At 43.3% G+C, this 26264-nt stretch overlaps 1 protein-coding gene across 1 annotated transcript; it reads right to left on the reverse strand.

The window, feature by feature from the left end:
• Positions 1-752: 752 nt before the first annotated feature.
• Drd3 (dopamine receptor D3) lies at positions 753-26264 on the reverse strand. The gene is given in 7 exon segments (XM_042676866.1): positions 753-949; positions 2031-2373; positions 5527-5604; positions 7271-7467; positions 14918-15060; positions 23000-23112; positions 26127-26264. Coding segments are annotated over 7 exon segments (1209 nt in total).

Below are 26264 nucleotides of genomic sequence, written 5' to 3' on the forward strand. Positions count from 1 at the left end.
TTTTTCAGGTAACATAGACACCTTGGGTGATTCTGGAAACTGAGACCTTAAGATTTCCTCAGGAGGTACGGGAATGGTGTCAAAGGGCCTTCTTAGCTAGTGTTCACATACACGGTAGTAAGGTTGAAGCCAAGCCCAGGTCCCAATGTGGGACAGTGTCTCCTTTTACCAAATGTAGCCAACTGGATTCTACAGAGGTAGAAGCACTGACCTTGCCTTTCATATTTCAGGATACAGTGAAAGGAAAAAAAAAGAAAAACAACAACCAAGAAGGAATGGATCCACAAAAGCACAAGGTAAGTCAGCTAACAGTTAATTAGATGTCTGAAGGAAGAGAGGCTGGTTGTTTTGCAGGATGGTTTACTGGCTGAGAAGTCAAGGATCCTGGCAGGTTGAGAATGAGGAAATTTGTTCATTTTTCCTTCACTGCAATGAATCATGCCTCCAGTGACAATTCTCTGTATTTGTGTAGAGCCATGGTTTACTAGGTTCTTTCTGAATTATTGCTTGTCATTTCGGGACCCTTAGCCATTTGGAGGTTGTCAACATGAAGTCAGATGTGAGCTGGGGAGGTAGAACATCCTGTTCTGTAGGAAGCAATTGGTTTTACCTGCCACACAGGGACGTCCTGCTCCAAAAACCATATCTGTGCCACATGCCAGAGGGTAATGCAGTCTTTGTGAGCAGGCCCTGGCCAGGGGCCCAACAGACTGGCAGCTAGAGATGGATTCAGCATCATTGTCTTCTGTCCTTCAGCAAGACAGAATCTTCAGGAAAGCTTTGCGGAACTCCACATTGAAGGTGGTATAAATCACAGGATTGAGGGCGCTGTTCATATAGCCTAGCCATGTTGTGGCTCTGTAAAGCTCTGGGGACACGTGGCAAGCTTGACAGTGGGTATTAAGAACGTGGGTCAAGAAGAAAGGTAGCCAGCAGACAATGAAGGCCCCTGGGTTACAAAGGAAGAGAGAAATTGGGTAAGGGGTTTTGTTACCCCTTTGGTTACACCATGAAAATAGCTTACAGTTGTCTAGGCTGGAAGTTTTATATTACATCTACTTTTTCCAGTGACCTTAGGAAGTAAGTGTCATTATGCACATCTTTTCTCTTAGAAAATGACACGCTAATATCTTTACTTCAGGCCTTTGTTACAGAGCCAATGTTTGAGTTTGGACTTTAGGCAACTATGTACCAATATTTTCTCCTGCATTCAATTAAATTTATTTTGAATTTTCCTACTCAAGACATGATCCCTGTTTGGGTAGGGAGGAAGACCTTAAATATAGTACCTATTGTTGAGGGATGACATCTAAGTGTGCTAATAAAGCCCCTAGCATATGAAAATATTTGGGCTTACCAATAATATTGAATGAAATGAATTGCCTTTATTAGTGCTATATGGCACCTATGACTTATGAAGTTTCAATTTTTCTAAGTGAAGTTTATCTTTTCCTACTAAGAAATTAGTAGAAGAACTTCTATTGCATACAAAATAGGACATTTGGTAAACACAAGAAAGTAGAAAGAGAAAAGTAACCACCCATCACTCAACCACTTTTGACTCCTTGGTGAATTTCTTTTTAGTCTCCCCTCCCCCCTAATTAAAATAACCTAGATGTTATTATGCCATATGACAGTATTGTTATGTATCCTTATTTTTTTCACTTAATATTTTAAGGTAAGTAAAAGATGTATTAAATAATCATGTACTAAAGAATTTTGTTAAAGCAGTAGCATTTGATTTATACATTATACTTCTATATGATTCTATAATCCTATATACATTGTAATTCTATAAGATGCAGTTCAATTAGGAGTCTTAGGAAGCATCACAAATTTCATGTAGCTATTTTGGATTTCTACTAGTGTTAAAATGTATATAGTAATCCTTTTCAATTATACTATACATGTTTTATAAATATGAGAGTCATTGCAATTTTCATTTCTGTCAAAGGTGGCTACTCTAGAACCTGCCACCAGCTCCAGGTGAACGTGATGCAACCCAACCCAGCTCATGCAAGCTCACTTACCAAGCACAATGGCCACCATCTGGGTTGCCTTCTTCTCCCGAAGCGGGACCCCTCGAGGGTTCAAGGGAGCCAGCTTCAGAGATGTTGATAACCTGCCATTGCTGAGCTTTCGTACCTCTAAGCTGAGCTTAGGTGCCAAGGTGGGGCTCAGGGAGTTCTGCACCCTCTCCTCTCTTTTCCGTTCTTCTCCTTCTTGGAAGCTGGGCCGTCTCAAGGCAGTATCCTGACAGATGCTATAGTAACGCTTCAGCTCCATGTGTGCCCGGCCAGGAGACAGAGGCTACAAGGGTGACAAGAGAGGGTCTTGACATTTCTGGGGATATTGTTTATCTTCTGTATGTCCCTGAAAGGGAAAGAAACTGCAAAGAAGGAAGAGGAGAACATTGCTGTATAAAACCTACAGAAGGCAAGGGGTAAGACCATGGCAAGTTATGGGAATGAAATCTGCTCCTGACTTTATAACTCACAAGTATTTGCTACACGCAGCACAGTCAATCATTGCAACAATATCTTGAAGAGGGCAGTGAAGGATAGTAGCCTGGCCTTTCTGAGTTAGACTGACCTGACTATAGACAGGAACATAGATAATGACAGCATTGGGATGTAGGTGGCAAAATCTGGAGTGCCAGTGCATGAAACTCTACACAGCAAATGATTCCATTTCTTCAAAAAGAAATAGTGATGACAACAACAATGCTTGAGTGGTACAAGGATATGGGCTTTATTGGAATTTGTATTCAGATCAACCAATCATAAAATATTGGTGAGACAATTTTGGAAATTTAAACGTTGATTAGATATTCAGTGATAATAGAGAATTCTTATTTCCAGTGTGATTTGGCATTGGGATTACTCTTTATAAAATTTTCAAGGGCTGGGAAGGTGGCTCAGTGGTAGAGCGCTTGCCTTGCATGTATGAGGCCCTGGGTTTGATTCCTCAGCACCACATAAGCAAAAAGAAAAAAAGCCGGAAGTGGTGCTGGGTCTCAAGTGGTAGAGCGTTAGCCTTGAGCTGAAGAGCTGAGGGACAGTGCCCAGGTCCAGAGTTCAGGCCCCATGACCGGACTTTCCCCCCCCCCCAAAAAAAAAAAAGTTTTCAAATCTTTGATGATCTTATAGAAATATTTTCAGTTGAAAATGCTATATTTGGGATTTGTTTCTTAATAGATTAGTGTAAGTGTGTGTGTGTGTGTGTGTGTGTGTGTGTGTGTGTGTGTGTGAATATCAGAAAGGAGTATCAATAAAATAAGATGGGTCAAAAGTTAATAATTGCTGAAACAAACTGATAACAACTGTTATATTTGGTATTCTCTTTACATTTGAAATTTTCTTTGACATAAAGTTATGAAGAGAAAGCCAAACTCAAGCTGTTTGTCTCAGCTTTCCTCCTTAGTGGACATAATCTCTCAGCAAGGTGACTTAATATCTCTTCGTCTCATTTGCAAAACAGAAAAACAGAAAAGCAAAACCAATCAGCCAAACAAACAGCTTGGGGAAATGGGTCTCTAAGAATAGAATAAGGAAGGTGAATTTTTCTGGAATGTGGCTGGCGAAGGAACAGACAAATGTATGTCCAACATCTGAACTTCTTCCGTGTTCGAAGGATAAAAGCCATAAGAGTCAGCTGTTCATTCTGTATCCTTTTCTGTTTCTCCAGGACTGAAGTTCTGCTATATGAACCAAGTCTAAGGTATTGGAGATTCACACCTGAGACTTCAAACCAGAACTAGTGAAGTGGGGAGACTTCGGACTTGATTTACCAATGGTGACTTTCAGTGTCCAGGTTCCTAGGTCTTCTAACTAAATAATTGCTGGGGCATGAACAACCTCTGGAGCTGATCTTCAGCCTACTCACTAAGTCTGTGAGCTACCTGGCTAGCTTTTCTTGTCTACTCAAGTCAGTTGGTGTCAACACCCAAACACCTTGCTTCTTTTTCCCTAGTTCAAGAAATCTTGGTTTCTGGGGCTGGGAAGGTGGCTCAGTGGTAAAGTGATTGCCTTGCATGCCTGAGGCCCTGGGTTCAATTCCTCAGCACCACATAAGCAAAAAGAAAAAAGCCGGAAGTGGTGCTGTGGCTCAAGTGGTAGAACGTTAGCCTTGAGCTGAAGAGCTGAGGGACAGCGCCCAGGTCCAGAGTTCAGGCCCCACAACCGGACCCAAAAAAAAAAAAAAGCAATCTTGATTTCCTTATATACAATGTCAGCACACCATATACTCTAAACATGGTGGAAGGAATAAGCAAATCCAAAAACCTTATCAAGATGAACTAGTGTTTTAACAAACTGTGTGCAACAGAGTTATTCTTCAGAATTCTAAAGGAATATGTGTTGAAAAAAATTGGCTTTCATTTTGATGAGATTCCTAATAATTAATATAAGCATATTATGTTTTGACAATTTATAACCAAGATCATGTTTATGATTAATGTGGTACTTATTGATCCTCTAAAAATGACAATATTTAGCTCCTGATGAGTTATTTCTGAAACTAAAGGATAATTTCAGTTATTTTTAAAACTGGGAATAAATTCTATTTCACTGGGGAACATTGTGCTTCTACTTTGTACTTGTAGATAGTCCTACAGGAGGAATTTGATTCTTGTGTACATTGTTCAGTTCGTTCTGCATATCCTTGTCCCTGTCTCTGGGACTGACATGAGAAGCAGGTTCCTGTGCCACTGGCTGGCAGAGACCTCCCTTCCCAGATGGCAGGATGGAACCCAGCGCTTCATACTCCTGGCAATGCAGCAGCTGGCTCACAAATCCCCCCTTTTTAGTCAACACTTTTCCTTTGGCCTTGAAGCCTCCTGAGACCTTGATCTGCCACTGGGAAAATTTAAGCTGCTTATCTATCTTTCATCATTTACAAAAAGGGCCTCTAATTACTACATCAAGCCTAGGTACAAAAAGTGGTTAATTAATTATACAGAGACTGGACAAGACTCAGACTCTCATCATTGCGGGCTTGTGAAGTTTAACTCCCAATGCAGTACTAAGGAAGATGAATATTGGTCTTTATATTTAACTTTTTCAGGCTCTATTCAATGCTCTGCTATCTGGAGGTTGTCAGGACTGGCTTAAATTGGAAAGGTAAGAGTTAGAACGACCATGAATCATCCTGTTTGCCCCCACACTGAATGGCAAAAAGGACATTTGAAAGTCTGCTTTATTCATTTATATCTTTTGGTGTTACCTATGTGTGTTTCATTGATGTCTCATTCCCTCTCTTGCAGGTGGCTCTGAATAGCTCCTCATACCATATCTGAGAATCATTGGCCTCAGTTACTGGAATCTAGGCCAATAGTCATAGGCCCTGTGAATACCATTTGATGAATCCTATTCTGAAGCTTTATGGCAGATCCTATCATCTATTAAAATGTAAGTGTGGGATTAAGGCTAAATTCTATTTGGGAACAGGAATAAAATCAAGGTATGACTGAATTCTAGGGAAAGGTCTCATATTGCTTTCCTATGATCCAAGACATGGTCTACTTACCATTTGTCCTGTAGCATCTGATGGAAATCGAGCCCTTATTGAAAACTGCCGAATGGGGTGCAGCCGCAGACAGGAAGACTAGGGTAGGTTGAAGAAGAAACAGTTGTGAGCTAAGTTCCACATTGCTGAGGTGTATCGCTTGTAACCATGTAGCCTACATAACATACTTTGAATGCCTTGTGTTCCAATACTGGCCTTGGGTCCTGGCCACCTCAGTTTATGAGGATCATCCATCTTGTTCTACTCAAGCACTGAAACTTCAACTTTGAGAGTCTTCCCTTCACTTAGTTCATCAGAGACTGATCTAGACACCCTAACTGGTTCTATCTTAAAGATTAAACTCAGTTCTTTCTCTGTCTTACCTTTTCCTAAGCAAATTGGATTTTTTGTTTTTATCTTCACAGCACTTCATATTTGGGTGCTTAATTGTCTGTACTTCACATGTGGCACACATTCACCCCCCCCCCCGCCCCCCTCAGAGCCATGTGCAGTAGCTCTAGTTGTAATTCCAGTTACTCAGAGGGCCAAGATTAGAAGGATAATTTTTTTTTTCTAAACGAAACCAGGCAAAAAATGTTCACGAGACTATTTCAATGACAGTGTGCAGTGATGCATACCTGTCATCTTAGTTACTGTCTAAACTGTAAAATAGGAATATTGTAGTCCAGGCCTGGGTCTGGGCATAAAGCCAGACTTGATCTCAAAATAACCAGAGCAAACTAGGGAGGAGTAGTGTTAAGATAGTAGGGGAGGCAGGGAGAATGATAGCAGGGGTGACAATGATCAAGATGCATTGTACTCATAACTGAAATGTTGAGTTGAAGTCCTGTTGAACAACTATGTAAAAATAATTTAAAAGTTTTTTAAAAAAGGAAAATAACAAGTGCAAAAAAAACCAACATTGGGCATGTGGCTCTGTGTCTACAGCAAGCAAGAACCCTGAGTCCAAATCCCAACTATTCTCTACCCCACCCCCCTGAAAAACTCCTACCCCCAAACCAAAAGTATTCCTTCAGTTAGGAACTGTTCATAGATTTTGGGTGAAGGTAGGCTTTATTTTCTGTCAGTATTACAAGCTCCATGAAGGCAGAGTCTGTGTAATTTTCCCAGATTCCCCTTACTAGTAGATTACAAGTAGCCCCTATTTATCCATTTATGGAGCTAAGCATAAGACAAGCAAGCTCCAAAGTTCTAATAATTGGAAGCTCAGTACTGAGCAATACCCTGCCTTTTCAGATCCTAGAGAGATCCATCTCTTTCTACCAATCACAAAGGGGAGAAAAAAAAAAGCTTCAGTGCATGCATGCTAATGATTCTTGGGATGAGTAGTTTGGACAGAAACTTGATGGAGGTGGGGGACTCCACCAACAGTTCAAAGTACAACTTGAACTGATTAAAAACCTCAACCAAGCAAATCACACAAAACCTCAAAACTTGTGGGACATCTGAATTGCTGGTCATTTGGAGTAAATGAAAGGCTCTGAAAGGAAGTAGAATCATCCAGAGACTGTCCTCTTGTCTTGCCCAGTGAGTTCTAGGAAGACTAAATGCACTCTTGAGATGTGATTTACTACCTTCAAAGCATAGCTAATACCAGCAGATTAGAAGGTGGATTAAAGCTATATCTTCTGAGTGGTACACAGACACAATCAGCCCCTGTGGCTGCAAACAAGGTTGGCTGGACAGAAGGCTAGCAAGTCCAGGGGTTGGTGCAAGCTTTCCTCTGCGCCTTCCAGGTGCTTACCTGCTGAGGGAAGCCAGGTCGGACACTGATACATTGACTGTTCTGTCTCGTGAGGATCCGTTTTCTTCTCCTTTGTCTCAGCACCACGTAGATCCTGGCATAGACGAGGACAGTCACCCCAAAGGGCACATAGAAGGACACCACTGAAGAGTAGATGACAAAATCAGGGTTGGAGATGGAGCAGATGCTGGGATCCCCTGTGGGTGAGAGATGGGGAGAAGGCAACACAGTTTGCTAAGGATTGGGCCTCTGTGGGGAGCCCTGAGTCTACACTTCCTCCACCTTTTCATGATGGGGAGGGTGGGACAGAACACGTAGTCTCACATGCCTATGAAATAAGCTCAAGGGCAGGAAGCCAATTCATCGTTGTGTTACTTACAGTTCATTGACCAATAATTATATGCCAGACATTGCTGCGCACTGGGGCTGCGAGATGAATTAGACACTGTGTCTGCCTTTGTGAGCAAACTATTTGGATAAGCAATGACCTCTCTGTGTGGCACGGTTAGTGTCACGTGTAGTACTGTAGCCCGGGAGGTTGGGGAGGGTCCCTGAGCAGGTGAGCAGAAGCCCAAGAAGGGATGTTCCAGAAAAGGGCCTGCTGGTATGGAGGCAGGAAGAGAAGATGGCTTCTTTTAACCCAGGACTTGGGGTCGGTGATGGCTGAATAGAAGATAGGCATTTGCTTTTGCAGGAAATCCCAGCACTTGGCCAGGGAGGAATGGAAAGAGAACTGATTAAGATATGGTCACAGAGGAAAATGTGAATTCTGAAGAATCCTCATCACTCTTCTATGTGACTCCTGCCACCCTGAAAGATGTCCCAATGGCTTGGTCTTCACTAGCAAGTGTGGAGATTGCCCCAGTGCACAAGAAGGGAACAGAAACTTGCCCCTCTTGAAAACAAAAAGGGAAGTAAGCTAATAACTACTAGACCACAGGTCATGGGCTCTTTATGTATTATATTTCACAATTGTTACATCAACAGTACATTAGGCAGATTCCATGACTGTTTGTATTTTCAGATGAGCAGACTAAAGCACAGAGAGATTCAAAGCCACACAGACTGAAAAAGAGATCTCTCTTGCTAGTCTTACCCACATACTTCTTAGCCTGACATTAAAATTTTACAGATGGAATACTATGGGTTTTTTTGGTTTGTTTGTTCTTTTGCTTTGTTTTGTTTTTCCAGTCCTGTGACTTGAACTTAGGGCCTGAGCACTGTCCCTGAGCTCCTGAGCTGCTGCTGCTGCTGCTGCTGCTGCTGCTGCTGCTGCTCCTCCTCCTCCTCCTCCTCCTCCTCCTCCTCCACCTCCTCCTCCTCCTCGCCTAGGCGCTGTCCCTTACCTCTTCAGCTCAAGGCTAGTACTCTACCACTTGGGCCGCAGCACCACTTCCAGCTTTTTCTGCTATGTGGTGCTGAGGAATCAAACCCAGGGCCTCATGCATGCAAGGCAAACACTCTACCACTGAGTCACCTTCCCAGCCCTCCCTGAGCTTCTTTTTGTTCAAAGCTAACACTCTACCACTTGAGCCACAGCACCACTTTTGGCTTTTTCTGTTTCTGTGGTACTGAAGAATCAAACCCAGGGCTCCATATATGCTAGGCAAGCTCTCTACCACTAAGCCATATTTCCAGCCCACGAATACCGTGTTTTTAAAGCCAGAGTTAGAAGTACATTTATTTGTGTTAAAAAAGAGAGAGAGAGAGACATACACACATATGCCTGAGTATGCTTGTTACAAGCATTATCTTTCAAGAATATCAGTGTTTGCTTCTCGGGAAGGGATAGGGACATGAGGAAGGAGAGAGATCTATGTAAGAGTATGTCCATCTTTCATTGCACCGTATGAGTGTTTTCATCTTGTGCAAGCATTTATTTTTACATTAACATTTTGCAAGTGTATGTATGAGTGAGAGCAGAGAGAGGGCGCACAGCTATTTCAGGATCACTGACCACGATGGCCCTCGTTTATAATCACTGAACTTGGACTGTCACCCTTCTCTTCTCTATTGAAGTAGCTGCTGCCTGCTCTCTGATCAAACTTTGCAGCTCCCCACAGACTTTCCGTGCTATGTGGTCTTGAGGATTGCACAATAGGCAGAGTGACACTGAGTGGGGCCCAGGCCGCCACAGGCCCAGTGTGTTGGGCATCCTGTTACTAGGGAGGCAAGGGGGCTGTGAGGAGCACTGCACAGTCGATTCTGGGAGCACATCTGTTGAGTCCTCTACAGGTGGCTTGGGCTTTAAAAACCTGGAAGCCTTCCTCAAAACAAACCAAAACAGCAATGTACAGAGAAGTATGTCATTTTATGACATGAATGTATGAATAAATAAAAATGTGCAAATGTGAATTCTATCTAAGCATATAAATACTGACTGAAGGATAATGGGGAAGTGTGTGTGTGTGTGTGTGTGTGTGTGTGTGTGTGTGTGTGTGTGTGTGACAGAGAGAGAGAGAGAGAGATCTCATTTTCTAAGATTAGAGGTACTTAACATTTAAGACAGAAAGGATGATGGTGAAGATTCATTTACTTATTCATTTGGCAAACTTTTATCGCACACTAATTGTGTTCTAGGTAATAAAAAAAATAAATCTACTATGGGTCTAAGGCTTTTGTGGGCTAACCTGGTCACTTGAGCTCCTGTAGTAATGTGAATAGCAAGGTCAAAAGGAGGTTGACTTGAAAAATTCATCAACTTCACACTCACAGAATTATTTGACCTTTATGGATTCCAGAGAGGGGAGATGCCTGATGAACCTGATTGTAGGATGAGCCATTATTCTTTTACCTGTATGCTTCTATTCTTCTCTTAACTTATTGCACAACCAAGCTTTTCTGAGCTTTTAGGGTTCTGAAAGCCAGGTGAGATGTTCTATTGTAAAATCAAATAAATAGCACTCCTGCACTTCTTTTATTTAAAAAAAGAAAGAAAGAAAAAAGAAAAATCAAGTCAGTGGATAGGATGTGCTTAACTCTTTAAGTTTTTTTCCCTCTGAAGCTTTCTTAAACCCTTGTCACTAGCTATTGCTTATTCATCCTAGAATTTTAAAAAAAATAACACAATAGCTATCTGATTTAGAAGAAATTCCAATGCTAGTTATTTTTCTTATCTGTGAAATGAAAGGATGGAATGGCTCATTCTGAGATTGTTAGGAGCCTCCCACATCAACACCCCACAAGCTCTAGCTTTCTTAGAGGCTGTTGATGTGCTATTTGACAAGCCTGCAGGGCCGCAGCTGGGAGCTAGGGCAACACTGGCACGCCAGGCCCTACAGCCTTGAAGCGTCCTGGGACACAAGATCCCACCCCTGGATGCCTTTTTCTCAGACAATAGGAGCAAGTCCAAGTTGAACTTGGACTAAAAGTTCAACTTTTCTCTATATTCTTTAACAATTTACAACCATATATGGCAGCACGTGTCCTTAAAAGAAGAATTCTACTGGAAGGTTCTTTGTGTGTGCGCGCGTGTGTGTGTGTGTGTGTGTGTGTGTGTGTGTGTGTGTGTGTGTGTGTGTGTGTTGTGGTTCTTAAAGCCTAGCTAGTTCCCACAACAGTTGTTACCGGTAGCACCCTATACCCTTTTCTCCTTTAGTTTGAAGAGAAGGAGCAGGGGGAAAACTGGCTGAAAGAAATCATTTATGTTGGGTTTTCAAGTGACTATAGAAACTTTCTTATAGCTGGGGAATTGCTGAAGGACTCACAGTTTATTGAGCTAACGAAGCTACACTGTGAAGGTTAGGCTAGGGCAGAAGATGCCTGGTCTCCGCTGCCTGAACTCCACTCACTAAGCCCCTGACCCAGGAAGGAGCTCTGGTAGGCTGGACAGCCCGAGGGGAGAGGCTGCCCACTGTGGTTGGAATACGATGCAACAGCAGAGCTGCATTGCAGCAGGATGTCAGTCATGTGGCCGCTCAAGCAGAGAAAAGCCAGACCTTACTAGAACCAGCTGGGACCAATATGGCCCACAAAGATGACCTTCTCTTGTCATTTGCTTTAGGATAACAGCATCTCCGCATCACTAGCCTTGCAAAATTTCCAGTTCCTATTATACATCTGACATCATCTCACATCCAAGAACCCCACGGAAGGACACACCGGGGAGCAAACTCCATTCTGAGAAAATCCCTGATCTATCCCAGAAATTCCCATCAAGTCTGGGCCTTAGATTATGAACTATCCCCCTTCTATCAAGCTTGGCTGTGGCACGTGCTTTCTCAAATCCCGGTGTCTGGGACGCACTCTGAGAGCCTCTGTACTTACTCCTGACATGAGGGATTTTGGTTTGCAATAAAAGATGGACTTTGTCTGGTCTCTGAATTTTTTTCAGGTGGTGACAAGAACCTGGAATATATTGGGTAGAAGCCTCAGTCTTTCCATCCCTCTCTGAGACCAACTTGGTACTCACTCCCAGCAATAGAAAGACAATTGTTTAAATCTTCCCAGGGGCAGATGTGTACACTTTGAGGCACAGAAAACTTTTCTAGGAAGTGGTGCTGTGGCTCAAGTAGTAGAGCACTAGCCTTGAGCACAAAGAGGCTCAAGGACAGGGCCCAGGCCATAAGTTCAAGTCCCACAACTGACAAAAAAAAAGTATAAGCTGGGTGCTGGTGGCTCATACTTATAATGCTAGCTACTCAGGAGGCTGAGATCTGAGGATCACAGTTCAAAGCCAGCCTGGGCAGAAAAGTCTTTTTTTTTTTTTTTTTTTTTTTTGTCGGTCATGGGGCTTGAACTCTGGGCTTGGATGCTGTCCCTGTGCTCTTCAGCTCAAGGAGAGTGCTCTACTGCTTGAGCCACAGTGCCACTTCTGGTTTTCTGGTGGTTTATTGGAGATAAGAGTCTCACAGACTTTCCTGCCAAGGCTGGCTTTGAACCGCGATCCTCAGATCTCAGCCTCCTAAGTAGCTAGGACTACAGGCGTGAGCCACTGGTGCTGGGCAGAAGAGTCTATAAGACTCATCTCCAATTAACCACCAGAAAACTTGAGAGCATTCAGACTCTGAGTTCAAACCCCATGACCACCACCACCACCAAAAAAAAACCCCCAAACCTTTTCTAACAAATAGTAGTAGCAATGACAGATCATATGTATTAAGCTGCACAGTGGACTTGGCATCTGACCACACAATCTGAATAACAGAGGCCTTACTACAGTGTAATCTTTAGAATTAAAAAAACTAGAGGGAGGTTGTGAGAGAAGTAACCTGCAAGAACAGGTTTGTTTGTTTGTTTGCTCAATTATAAATCTGAAGTTCTTTTTGGAAAACTTGTCCTGAGTTCTGTTTCTGGGATGCTAATGATGTCACTGGGGGCATGACATTGCGGTACTCATCATTCTTCAAGTTTGATGTTGACATTAGCTGGGATGCCTGTCAACTGTGGGGTCTGGAGATGGTTTCAGCTTTTTCCAGGGTGTGTGTGTATGAGAAAGAGAGTAAATATGACTGACTCCATCAGCCTCTGAGAATGAATGGCTATAGTAGCCATACTCAGCTCAGCAAAGGTTGGCAGAATGTAACTTTGTTACCAGTGGCAGACAGTTCTTCATTCAAATTTCCACTTAAAAGACATTTGCACATAGAAATAAGGTTACAGCTGGTGGCTCACATCTGTAAAGCCAGCTACTTAGGAGGCTGAGCTCTGAGGATTGTGCTTCAAAGCCAGCCCAGGCATGAATGTCTGTGAGACTCTTATCTCCAATTAACTACCAGAAAACTGGAAGTAGCACTATGGCTCAAGTGGTGGATGCTTGCCTTGAGCTGAAGATCTGAGGGACAGCGCCCAGACCCAGAGTTCAAGCCTCATGACCACCACCACCACCAACACCACCAACAACAAAAGAAATAAAGTTACAGAAGTGATTTAGTTGTGCAACTAAGTCATCAAGCATGTTTAATGCTCTGCACAAAGGGGGATTATAGTGTCACAGAGTCAGCTGCTACCACAGCACCGCAAGATGCAGCTTTGCTGTGTGTGTATGTGCAATTAAAATATGTGTATGTGTCATGCAGTTAAAATAAGGAAGTAACAAGTGAAGAAGAATAACAAGATAATCACAATATCAAATCTTAGGAATACTTTAAGTGAACCAGGCAAACACCAACATACCTCCAGCTGGGCTTGGAGGTATGTATGATTCAACTGGTAAAGCACCAGCCAAACAAGTATAAGGCTCTGAGTGAATGATTATAAGTGAGGATTTGTCTATATTTATATGTAGTACATTATATATAATATGAGTACACTTAACTGGATCAAAAATTCACAAACATGGAACCAAGTAGAAATTGAACAAACCAATTCAAATGGACAAAATAAATTAAGGTGAATAACACAACTCTAGCCATCTAGTTCTCTCTTAGCGAAACACAAAGTGTGCGTTGTCAATAGCTTTTATAAAACATACAAATTTCCTGAGGCTGAAAAATGGACATGGGATAGGCATAGAAAGCACTGATTCACATGATATGCAAATCTGGATGGATGCCATATGCTTAAAGTCCAAACCATCTCAGATATAGACATCATCCATCCATCCATCCATATATCCATTCGATCCATTTAGGTATACCATCTACCAACTATCATAATCAAAATTAAAAATATGCTTCGGTATTTTGAGAATCTATACTAGTTCCCAAGTGTCAGGAATAATTCTTATTATTGAAAAAGTTAGGAATAGATAGCCTATTGGAGGCATAGTTCAACAGTAAGAGTACCTGTTCAGCAAGCACAAAGCCCTGAGTTCAAATCTCATACTGCAAAAACAAACAAACAAATGTCTGCTTAGAAATAATATATAGCCAACTCAAAGACTTTTTATATTTTATTTTGCCAGTCCTGGGGCTTGAACTCAGGGCCTGAGCACTGTCCCTGAGCTTCTTTTGGTCAAGGCTAGCACTCTACCACTTGAGCCACAGCACCTCTTCCTGCTTTTTCTGTGTATGTGGTACTGAGGAATTGAACCTAGGGCTTCATGCATACTAGGCAGGCACTCTACCACTAAGCCACATTCTCAGCCCTACTTTTCATAATTTATTATTTTGCATTGTAAATGTGTTATCTTTTCATTAGCAAACCTTAGCTGAATTATTAACATAGTTTCACTTTTAAACTTACATTTCTTCAAATGAGTACAATAGCATTTCTTTCTTTCTTTCTTTTTTTTTTTTTTTTTGGGTCCGGTCGTGGGGCCTGAACTCTGGGTCTGGGTGCTGTCTCCCTCAGCTCTTCAGTTCAAGGCTACAACTCTACCACTTGAGCCACAGCGCCACTTCCGGCTTTTTATTTTTCTGCTTATGTGGTGCTGAGGAATCGAACCCAGGGCCTCATGCATGCAAGGCAAGTGCTTTACCACTGAGCCACCTTCCCAGCAGCATTTCTTTCAAAGTAGGGATATGTCAGGTTTTTTATTAAGTGGGAAAGTATTTTGCCCCTGTGCCAATACTTGATAAGATTTTGCATTATACTTTATTTATATCCAACAAAAGGAAAATGCTTTGCAGTCTACAGCATTCTCTTTTGGTTGCAAAAAGCCCATGGATCAGACTGGGCTGAGAAATGTCAGGGGTGGCCGTCACTCCCAGCCACGTGGGGATGCTGTGAATCTCTAGGTGCTCTCCGGGAAGCCTCCGCTGTTACCTGTAGTGTTGAAGCCGAAGAGGAGAGGGCAGGACACAGCAAAGGCCAGGACCCACACGGCTGTGATCATGAGGGCCACACGTCGACAGGAACTCTGCCCTGTACCATGCTGATAGTGAACTGGCATGACCACTGCAGTGTACCTGTGAAAACAAGGGCGGAGGTGTCAGGCTTGGGATGTGGAGCCATTGTGACAACAAGTTGAAAGAGGTTACTAAAGAAGGAACCAGGCCAGCACATGTCAGAGAGGAGTTAGCAAAGTGTTGGTTGAATGAAAGGAGAAAGGCTGAGATGACCAAGTTCTTGAGAGGAAGAGCAGAGAAAGGAAGGAAGAACATAAACAATATAATAGCAGCAGGTTGCTGGGAAGTTTCTGAGTGATTTTTCCAGCACCAGCAGCTCCAAGTCCCGTGTCCTTTACTTCACAGACTCTTGATGCAGGTCTGGGGGCCTTTAACTTTCTTCCATAGCTTTCTAGACAGTAATACTCCTGTCCTTCAGGAAGATGTTTTCCCCCTGCTTGTATCCTAATACAAATTCTGCCCTCAAAGTGAGTGTTTCAACTAATAGAGGCTTTGAAAATAGATCTGAGTAATAGCCCGATGGAGGTTTATTTAAAAATCTTGTCTTTTTGTTTTTACACGAGGTATTAGTCAACCTTTTTCTTAGCAGTAATAAATACTGGAGAGCTAAAGGTTTCAGTCCTTGATTAGCTGGCTCATTACTTTGGGTGTGCCATGAGGCAGGACATTATGGCAAGTAGCAGCCTTCTCCTCCCCAAAGAAGAGGAGATTTGGGGAGATCAATGATGTACTCAGAGCCAAAAAATTGGGGTGGCCCTATAGGGCTAAATCTCCCAGGTCTAAGTACCCCATCCCCTTGGCTGAAGCACAGAACAAGATTTCCCCAGGAAAGACCACGTGCTCTTGCAGAGCATTTCTGAACGCTCAGGGCTGAATTTCCTCAATAACTGGATACTTGTAATTGCCTGGGATGAGGAGAGGGGATAGGAGGGTCCTGCTAAAAATGCAGATTCCAGGCCAGGCCCCTAGAGATCTTAATGCGGTACTTCTGGAAGGGGAACCCAGGAACGTGTATTTTTTTCCTTTGTTTTATTTCCTTGCGATGTTGGCGATGGAACCCGGGCTTGTGCATGCTAGGCAAGAGCTCTCTCTACCACCCAGTGACATCCGGGGTCCAGAGATGAGTATTTTTAACAAGCGAATGTATCTTATCACTAGACAAGTTTGAGGAAGTCTAGATTAGGGGAGACTTCTGTCAAAGATTCCTAACTTGGTAAGAAGTGAGAGACAAGACTACAATGTATCACTGTCACATCACACTTTTTTCCTCCCCCCCTTTCTTTTTGAAAGCATGATTCAACCCGTTAGCATAAACGAGGCCCTCGCCAGCTTTGCCCATGCTGTTCCAGAATCCGCCATCAGAGGGCACCAGAATGCAGCAAGAAGGCTGCCAGCTCTGCTGGGGTGAGAAGTTCACGGCTCACCTGGGGGCTCTCCAGGCTCTGCGGGGAGGGGCAGGCGGGAAGCCCTCCCCCGCCCCCTCCAGGTGCCTGCGGGACCCCAAGTCCTATCCGGGCAGATTGTTTAGCCTCCGGTTTCCTCTCGGAGCGATGGCCGATGACCGGTCGGATGACCGACCGCGAGCGTCAAGCACCGCCTTGGGCTTGGCCCGGGGCCACCTGTGCGCGCAGGCCCGCCGGGCGAGCTGCGCGTTCCGGGACCGGCGGACCCGCTGTGCCGCCGTCCCCGCGCCCGCTGCCAGCCCGCCTGCCTTGTGTCCGTGCTTTCTTAGGGTGGCGAGGTCCCTGCGCTTTAGAGATAAGGACCGGGGGTGGGGGGGTGGCGGTGTCTCCTCTCTGTCCCAGCTCTGAGGCTTTCCCGTGTGACTGAACTTCGTTACTCCAGTGCCCGGTACTTATTTAAATACTGAAGACACAGTATGATCGTTACCTTACATATTGTGCTAAGGGATCAGAGATTGTTCGTCTCGGTGAATTGATGTCTCTGTGTGTACGTAACTCCTGATTATTGGGGAACATTGACTTTATCAAAGAACGGGCGCGCAGGCGTTCCTCAGTCACAGTCTGAGGCAGTTGCTGTTATGTCTACTGCACAGATGAGGAAACCGAGACCCTGCAAGTTTGATGGACTTGCCCGGAGTCCCTGCTATTTAGGCCTTCCAGAGCTATAGGGACTTAGAGTGAGACTCACAGATGTCTTTGAACAGTAGGACAGTTTCTAGAGTACAAGGAGGCAGACAGGCTAGAGATGGGGTGCACTGCACACCTGTAATCCTTCAACTTTGGAGGTAGAGGCTGGAGGGTCATGAGTTCAAGGCCAGTCTGGACTATGTATTGCATCCCTGCCTTCCCCCCCCCCCTCCCAAATCCCCAAACAATTACAAAACAAAAAAAGAGCCCTGGGATGTCATTCAGTAGTAGCATGCCCATGGTCCTATGTTCAATTCCCAGCACCCAGAAACAAAACAACACAATGGCAGGCTGGGTGCCTCCTTGCTTTCCCGCATTTACTAGCTCTGCGATCATGACCTGCTTATGGATGCATTCTGACCTACAAATCAGTATTGGTAAAATGCATCAGGGAACCTGCCTTGCTGAATTATCAAGGACTAGCAATAAAGAATGAAAAGCTCTAAGTGCCTGGCACATTGTACATACTAAATAAACAGTAGCTATTTTGATTGCTGTTGCTTGTAGCTTCATACCAGCTAGAATTAGCTAGGCCATTGAAGAAGTTAGGGTTGTGTTTCATTTAGCCTGAGAAAACTGTACCTATAGAGGCCAGCTGCTGGCATTGCCCCCTCCCTAATGCCCCACCCCTCCCTTCACTAATAAAGGGATTCATCATAGCAATTTAGAAAGTAATAGTGGCAGAGGCAGAAGAATTGGGTTCTACTCTCACACCTGTACAGAAGCTATAGAACCCCCTGCAAGCGTGGACCAATTCTGCTCAGATGGGTGAACTGTGATTGGCTTTGACTCCCAGTTGCATCATGGGTGGGGGAACCTATCTATCTATGGAAGATCTTAGTACCCTGGCCAAGATCGACTTCCAACCAGAGCCCTGTCCCAAAGTGGGAGCAGGGGTGGGATGGGGGTGGAAAGGAGGAGGGCACCTCTTTAGGGAAACTGACAGTGGGGGTGGGGGTGGGGAGTGGGGGGGGGGGAAGAGGCCTGCCTGGGTGGGAGGGCCTTACTCTCACTCCCCTGCCTGGGTTTAATGAGCCCCAGATCTTGGGGAGGGTTGCTTTTCACCACCTTTTATTTGGTCAGACAGGGGGTTCAATAAATCTTTAGTTCCGTGGCCTCCCTTCGTGGAATTGTTGAAGGAGAAAGCCTTTTGCAAATGACTGGAAAGCCCTTTGCAAATAGAAAGTGCTTATTTAGATGCAAACGAAAAATCCAAGGTGCCTGTGACTCATCTGGTACCTATTGTGCTTGCTGCAAAGACAGGAGGCTTGCTTGTGTGATGGGTGCCATTTGAGAGCCACTTAAAGAACTCCCTGGTGAATGAATTTGGTTGCATTATTCCTGGGCTCCTCTCTGAGGACTCTAATTTTCACTGCTTGGTTGTGTTCTTCCTCTTCTGACACTTTCTCAGCCATCTCCCTGAGTTAGCTCTGACCCCAGGATGCAGCAGGAGAGGGGGGGGTGACCTACTGGGAAGCCATGGAGCCACAAGGTGGGGGCTTGGGCTCAGAGGGAGGACTTCCCTCTCTGCTTTTTTAAAACAAGAAAAGGCGGCTTTAATCCACAGATCTGGACCTAAGAATCTAATGACAATAGTATTACTTGTTTCAACAGCCCCCCCCTTTTTATCATTTCCTTTTCTTCTCTATCTCTTACCACCCTGTTATTACAGACCAGGGCTTCATGACCAAAAATTACTGAATCCATTTGGTCAAGTTTGTCAGACTGGTGACTGGCATTGTGTGAAAACCAAGGGTCCGTGTGAATGACTGAATTGCTAATGAATTGACCAGCTATCTGGCATCACATGAACAGATTTTAATGCGGTGTACTGCAAACTGCTGTGAGGGATAATGGAGGCAGCTTTTTCTGAGGCTTATTTTTCATTCCCAGAAGAGGGAGGGGGCTTCATTTGGAGATCTGGTGAAGATAGGTCCATAATGAAAAGAAGTCCTTAGGTCCCTGGGATCGAAGGCATGGCTTGGCCTTTCAGGTTCCAGGCAGATGGATGCTGTGAGTTATGGAAAATTTCCTATATGGCACACAAGCCAGTTGAAGCTTTATTTTTGTTCATTGCCTTTGAAATGTGTCATGTGAAGATGTGTGTGGGAACCTAGGCTGCTGCAAAATGGAGAACAGTGCCCCCTTCTGGCAGGAAAATTGTAAGAAGATACCCTCTCAGGACCTACTCAGGACTTGGAAAATGAAGCCCTGGCTGAATTCTGTTCCCACACTCCTCTTCATGATACAACTCCTCAGTCTCTCCTTTAGGCCTCTCTCTCTCTCTCTCTCTCTCTCTCTCTGACACACACACATACACACAAACACATGTGTGTGTGTCTGAGACTGTGTCTGAGGTGGAGTGGATGGGCATAATATAAAAAGATAGGGAGGAAGTCAGGAACTACCTCCATTTATATAATTGCCTCTCCTTACAGGTTAACCTTTTGCCCTCTCCTGAGCTTTCTGAAGATGCCTATCTGTGATATTAGCAGGCTAGTGTAGGCTGATAGGTAGATATGAGCTGGACCCAAGACGTGCCGCCATTACAAGATTTCATTCCCTACAACTCTTAGGTTGGACCAGATACGATTATGGTCTTACATCCTTAGGGAACCCACTCCCCTTAACAAAATCAAACATGTCTTTTGAGGCACAATGCTCACTATGACCTCCCGCAGGAGGTGCTGAGAGCAAAGAGGATCTAATTGGCAGGCCCCTGTCCTCGTCCTCTTCAGAGCTCAAGTGTATGTCTTCCCACAGCAAGGGAGTCCCTACAAAGGTATCAATACATTTGAGGACAAGTTTCAGACGAGATCCTCAAGTTTTTTTCCACCCAGTAACCTCATCCTATTGAATAACATAATCTCAGGCCTCGACAACTTTGGGCTGTACCCGAAGAACAAGAGGAGCCCTTGGAACATCCCATTCACTGGTAACAAACATTGGCAGCTCCAGCCAAAGGCCACTGAATTTAGCTTAATACTCCTCACTCAAGGCTCCATAACAAGCATAGCAAGGAGATTCACAGGTGACAGGAACCTGGGCTTAACAGAACAGTTTGAGATGGTAGAGCTGACAATAAGGCAAAACAGTTGCAGCCAACTACTTCCGTAAACAACCCATTCTCCCAAACATGTACCAAACATCCAGAAATTATACAACGGGCTTAGATATGAGAGCTAAAAATATTATAATGTCTCTATCTCATCAGTTTTTGACAGCTCTATTGAAATATAATGCACATATGGCACAATTAATTCCCTTCCAGTGTACAATTTAATTTTTTTGGTATATTTATGGGATTAGGCAACCATATCCTCTATTTTTAAACTACTTTTCAATGGCATTATTTCTAACAGGGTGGACATTTTTCTTTTCATTGTCCTTCTCACTTGGAGAGTTAATCCAGGTTAGTTTGCAATATCACCAAAGGGAAGGCTTTTCATGTGCATTCGTTATGTTATTCTTTTAGTTTTTGTTCAGTACATGGAAGAAATTTCAGATTATTGGTGGAAAAGGCACAGCTCTAGGCCATATGAGAAAAGGCCAGCTGCATGTATGACAATGTAGTAGCAGAGAAAGCATTGTGAGGACTCAAGCAGTGTAGAAGGGGCCTATAAATAAGGACATCCCAAGAGGATAGAGCATGAGGAGGAGATGGGAAAACCCAAAAAAAGAAGAGGTTAATAAAATCGACTGAGCGAGCTGCAGTGGCTCATGCCTGTAATCCTAGCTACTCAGGAAGCTGAAATCTGAAAGCTGAATTTGAAGCCTATTCAGACAGAAAAGGCTGTGAAACTTTATCTCCAGTTAACTAGCAAAATGTTAGACTGAAGATTACTGAGAACAGGAAAGCTGAGCAAGAACTGGAGTTGAAGCCTTAATACCTTTACACATACACACACATACAAAAATAAAAAGACTGAAGCCATGGATTTCAAAATCCATGGCTTAATATATAAGCCCGTTGTATAATTTCTGGATGTTTGGTACATGTTTGGGAGAATGGGTTGTTTACGGAAGTAGTTGGCTGCAACTGTTTTGCCTTATTGTCAGCTCTACCATCTCAAACTGTTCTGTTAAGCCCAGGTTCCTGTCACCTGTGAATCTCCTTGCTATGCTTGTTATGGAGCCTTGAGTGAGGAGTATTAAGCTAATGTAAACATGGGTAATGTAAACGAGGGCTACAATTGTGGGGTGTGTACTTCTGAGGGTTGGTGATGTTACTGGCACATCAAATTTAAGTAGGGGATGGCAAAGAAAAGAAAGATTCAGTTGAGCTTGAAAAAAGGTCTGCAAAAGCTGAATGTAAGTAGAGATTGCTTGAGTGTGGGATATTAGGAAAAGAGAAGGAGTCCAACGAAACCCAGCATTCTGAGACAAAGATGGTGTCATTGAGAATTCATCAAATCAAGACGGTTTGTGCTTGATTAACAAACAAACAAACCCCAAAGCTCTATAATATTTTGTGTTATAGAAACCAATGTGTTATTCAGGCAGCAACATAATCTGAAATTTGGGGATGTCTGCAGGGGTATAGGTAGAGATTTGGTAAGGTTAGCAAACAAATCTTATTAATTTGAGTACAATAGTCATTCATTCAAATGTAGGCATGGCCCCATCCCAGCTGTGTGACTTTGGCAAATGCTTTAACCCAGAGGAAATGGAGATTTGATTAGAATTTAAGAGTTGGTAGTTACGATGAACTGAATTAATCCATGCTAAAGCTTAACATAATGCAATAAATTCTCAATAGATGGCAGGTCTTACTTGGGGTTGTCTTTTGGAACCATGGCGAGATATTGAAGTCATTGGGAAGGAGAGAAGAGGTGAAGGGAGCAGGAGGCTGTTGAGGGCTCAGATGACCGCCCTGCCCCGGCTTCCCAGTGTGCCTGGGGATCCCTTGTGTCAATTCTAAGTCTTAGGCAGTGGGGGAGAGAATGAAGAGTAGAAGATGAAAAGGGGAAGTGAGAAACAGAAGGACGGAGAATCTGAGTGCTTTTAGGGATGGCTCTAGCAGAACACATGTACAGAAGAACCCAAGTCACAGACATCCACTCCAGGAACCAAAAGCTATATTTAAAGCATAATTCATTTGATGTTCTTAAATTGTGACAGGAAACTTATAGATTCGAGGCATCCTTCCTAATATTGCCTTTCTCTGTCCTGGAAAATATATCCATGTTTGCATCTCTCTTTCCTCCCAAACAAATAAGCAAAACAAGTACAGAATTTCCTATCAACAAGCAAAACAAATACAGAATTTCATATCAACACAGGCAGCTCACCTTTTGTTCCTTTCTACTACCGTTTTTTCCCTTCCAATTAGAAATCATAAAAGCCCCTAAGAATGTTAGAAAGGTAAACTCACAATCTTATTTAGGGGAAAGACTAGGAAAGCTTATAGGACAGCTATTCCTCTCCTGGGAAAAGTGTCTAAAAACAAAAGAGATGGGTGCTGGTAGCTCATGTCTCAGAAGGCTGAGATCTGAGGTTTACAGCTCAAAGCCAGCCTGAACAGGAAAGCTGATGAGCCTCTTATCTGCAATTAAGTACTAAAAAAACAGAAGTGGAGGTTTGGTTCAAGTGGTACAGCACCACCCTTGAGTAAAAAAGTTCAGGGACAGTGCCAGGCCCTGAGTTCAAGCCCCAGTACTAGGAGGGAGGGAGAGGGGGAGGGAGCAGAGGGAGACAGACACAGACAGAGACACAGAGAGAGACAGAGAGAAACAATGTAGCAAGTTGAAGTGATTCCATTGTCTCAAGAACATAACCTGTATTCCCTGTCCCTCCCTTCTTTCCAGGACACCTTTCTCCTAAGCCCAGGAGGGAACTCCAAGCCGTACCTGTCTATACTGATAGCGCAGAGGTTCAGGATACTGGCTGTACACATCATGACATCCAAGGTGACAAAAACATCACAGCAAATGCGGCTGAAATTCCATACTCCTCCTGTCACCTAGATATTGGAGACAAGAAAGATGTTAGTATTTGTCTCAGCCAAGGAACAACAACCCCATTAGCTCTCTGGCCTTCCCTCTGCTGTTCAGTACAGGTGTTGATGCACCCTCCCAACTCCTTGTAGTTGATACTATTACTATGGTTACATGGACAAAGAGGGGTGTACAGACTGTCTGAGCCTGATTGCTTAGGTATGGACAATCAGTGTTCAAAGGGATCCAAATCAACTAGTGCTATTTTCTCCCAGTGGTCCTTGGTAAAGTATTTATTAAGGATGTAGATTTCTGCATCTTCTTTACACCTAGGGAGCCAGAATTATGGAACTGGAGCCTATGAGTCTTCATCTGAAAGTGAACACTCCCAGATACATCAAGAGTTGCGCATCACTGATCTAGCTCAAACTGAAGCTCCTCCTCGTGCTTCAGGGATGTGCCCACAGATGCATATCAGCCTCTAGATGCACAGTTGGTAGTGAAAGAGCATGGGCAAGTGCCTGATGTATTTATGATGCTGAAATTGCCTCTTAGAAGCCCACTGCCTTGTAGGGAACTCACCACATACTCAGGAAAGAAGCTAAGAACAGGTTTGCCTTAAAATGTATCTCCAAAGTAAAAATCCCCCTGGCTTCAGGTTTGAAAGCTTGGAAACATCCCAAAACAACATCTAAAAAAAAAATTGTGTAAAATAAGTCTATATCCATGTGACTGCCTTTCACCCCCAAACTCTACATCCCTATCATGGAGAAGTGGGGAAAGGCTGGACCCAGGAAAGGAAAAGGAGCAAGATTTTCTTTTCTTTTTGTTTTTGGTCAGTGGTGAGCCTTGAACTCTGGGCTTAGGTGCTGTCCCTTAGCTCTTCAGCTCAAAGCTAGTATTCTACCACATGAGCCACAGTACCACTTCTGGTTGTCTGAGCGGTTTATTGGAGATAAGAGTCTCATGAACTTTCCTGCTGGCTTTGAACCATGATCCTCAGATCTCAGCCTCCTGTGTAGCTAGAATTACAGGCATGAGCCACTGGTGCCAAGCTAGGAGCAAAATTTTCTACCTAGAAGGCTGGCTCTGACCTTGTGCACTTCATTTAAGTTCAAACTCCATAGTTCTCCTCTGAGTAACGCTTAGGAAACACCAGGAATTTAGGTTACTCAATTTGTATTGTTTTGTTTTGGGTTTTTTTTTGAGACTTTTACATAACCTAATTAAAGCAGGAAGATTTGTCAGGGAGATTGCCACTTCTGAATGTCTACAAACCGACATCCCTGAGCCCGGAGGCTTTGGGCAGTTGCCAGGCTCCTGCCTGTAGGGCTGCCATTCTTGGGGAATCTGGGCTGTCAAAGAGAAGCCTGTGAAACTTCTTGCTCCCACATGTAGCTGTGTGTTTATGGTGTTCCTCCTGAGCAGGCCCAACGGCTATTCATGGAGGAAGGAAGGAAGGAAGGAAGGAAGGAAGGAAGGAAGGAAGGAAGGAAGGAAAGAAGGAAAGCAGGCAGGCAGGCAGGCAGAAAGGAAGAGAAGGAGGGAGGGAGGGAGGAAGGAAGGAAGGAAGGAAGGAAGGAAGGAAGGGAGGAAGGGAGGAAGGAAAGGAAGGAAGGAGGGAGAGAGAGAAAGAGAGTGAGAAGAAGTTTTTCTCACCAAGACTGTCCTGATGCAAATAGGTCTATTGACTCTTCCTTCCTGTTTTATACCAATAAAGCAAGGACCTTCTCCTTCCTTAACAACCTCCACTTGGATTTATTTTCCATTCGGCCTTCTAGTTTATTTTCATATTTGGTCATTTCTAGATGCTGTTTTGCACTCACCAAAGATTTTTGTTGTTGTTGTTTAACAGCAATGATAAAAATTAAAACAAGTGTGACAAAGTCATAATTTTTGTTTACTTGGTTGTGGATTTACTTTCTGTTAGTGTATTGGCTCTATATAAATATAGACCTAATATAAATTTAGAGGAATTCTGAGAATGAAAGAAACTTTAAAAAAGGGAGTTGTAAGGACCCTGATGTACTGAGTGATAATCACATAATGACTTAGGAGAAACGGGAGAGTGAAAGACAGTTCTGCTCATTACACAGTACACTCAGATGCTATCAAAACTTCTCTCTGAAGTTAAATTTTGTATCTTTAATTTCATTTCACTATGTCTACTGTGCAGCTTATGCTTTAAACTTGGAAGAAAACCACTTTCAAAAAAATATTGGTGAGTGTTTGTGACTGTGTATCAGGGATAGTATTGGTGAAAGTAGATAGGAAAAATGTCAACCCTGGTGGCTTACTGCGTGCCATTCATTCATCAAATTCATTCACTCATTCATTCACATATTCATTAAGAAAGTACTTGTGAAGCTACAACAGTTCATAAAAGGAGGGTATATTATGTGTGTTAAGAGGTTCCACAAAATATACCACAGGATAATCTCTGAAGAAATTACAAGGTAACTGGAGAAGGGAGGCAATATTGAAAACACTAACTAGAGATTAATATGAGAACCTAAAATCATTACTATAAACATTTATTGAAAATTTACCCTAAATCAGTCACCTGCTCATATGACCCATTGACCCATCCAGAAATTTCTTTTTTTTCCCATTAATTTATTTTCCAAAGTTATCTTGAAGTCGTTGTACAGAGGGAGTTCAACTCAACATGTCATTTTGTGACTACAATGCAGCCTTGGTCAATGTCACTCCCTTCACCATTCTCTCCCATCTCTCCCAATACCATCCACCCCTTCAACTTGCCTGGCTTCCAGAAATTTCTATCATACTTTCAAAACTTCAGATTTTGAAAATAGAAATTGTGCTTTGCTTTGTATGTGCCTTAGAGATTTTTTTTTTGAGGACTATCTAATTTGATAGATTAAATAACTGTTACTTAACCAACTTGATAGCAGAATCATTTACTTATTCACTATGGCAGCCAGGCAGGGAGCAGGCATGCAAATACATTTTGCAAGACTGAATGATCACGGGCACATTCTGTACTTGTACTAAAAGCTACCATTTACTGAATGCTTACCAAGTGCCTACTGTTTGGTGAACCATGTTCTCCAAATGGAGTTGAAGGTCTCTGAAGAACCTGAATCTGTTCTAAAGATCCCAATGACTGTTGTTCTAAATGTGGAGAGATGGAATGTTGCCGGTTGAAAGCCAGCAT

This window comes from Dipodomys spectabilis, unplaced genomic scaffold, assembly GCF_019054845.1.
Source record: "Dipodomys spectabilis isolate Male_0828 unplaced genomic scaffold, ASM1905484v1 ptg000032l, whole genome shotgun sequence".
In the NCBI taxonomy this organism is placed as follows: domain Eukaryota; kingdom Metazoa; phylum Chordata; class Mammalia; order Rodentia; family Heteromyidae; genus Dipodomys; species Dipodomys spectabilis.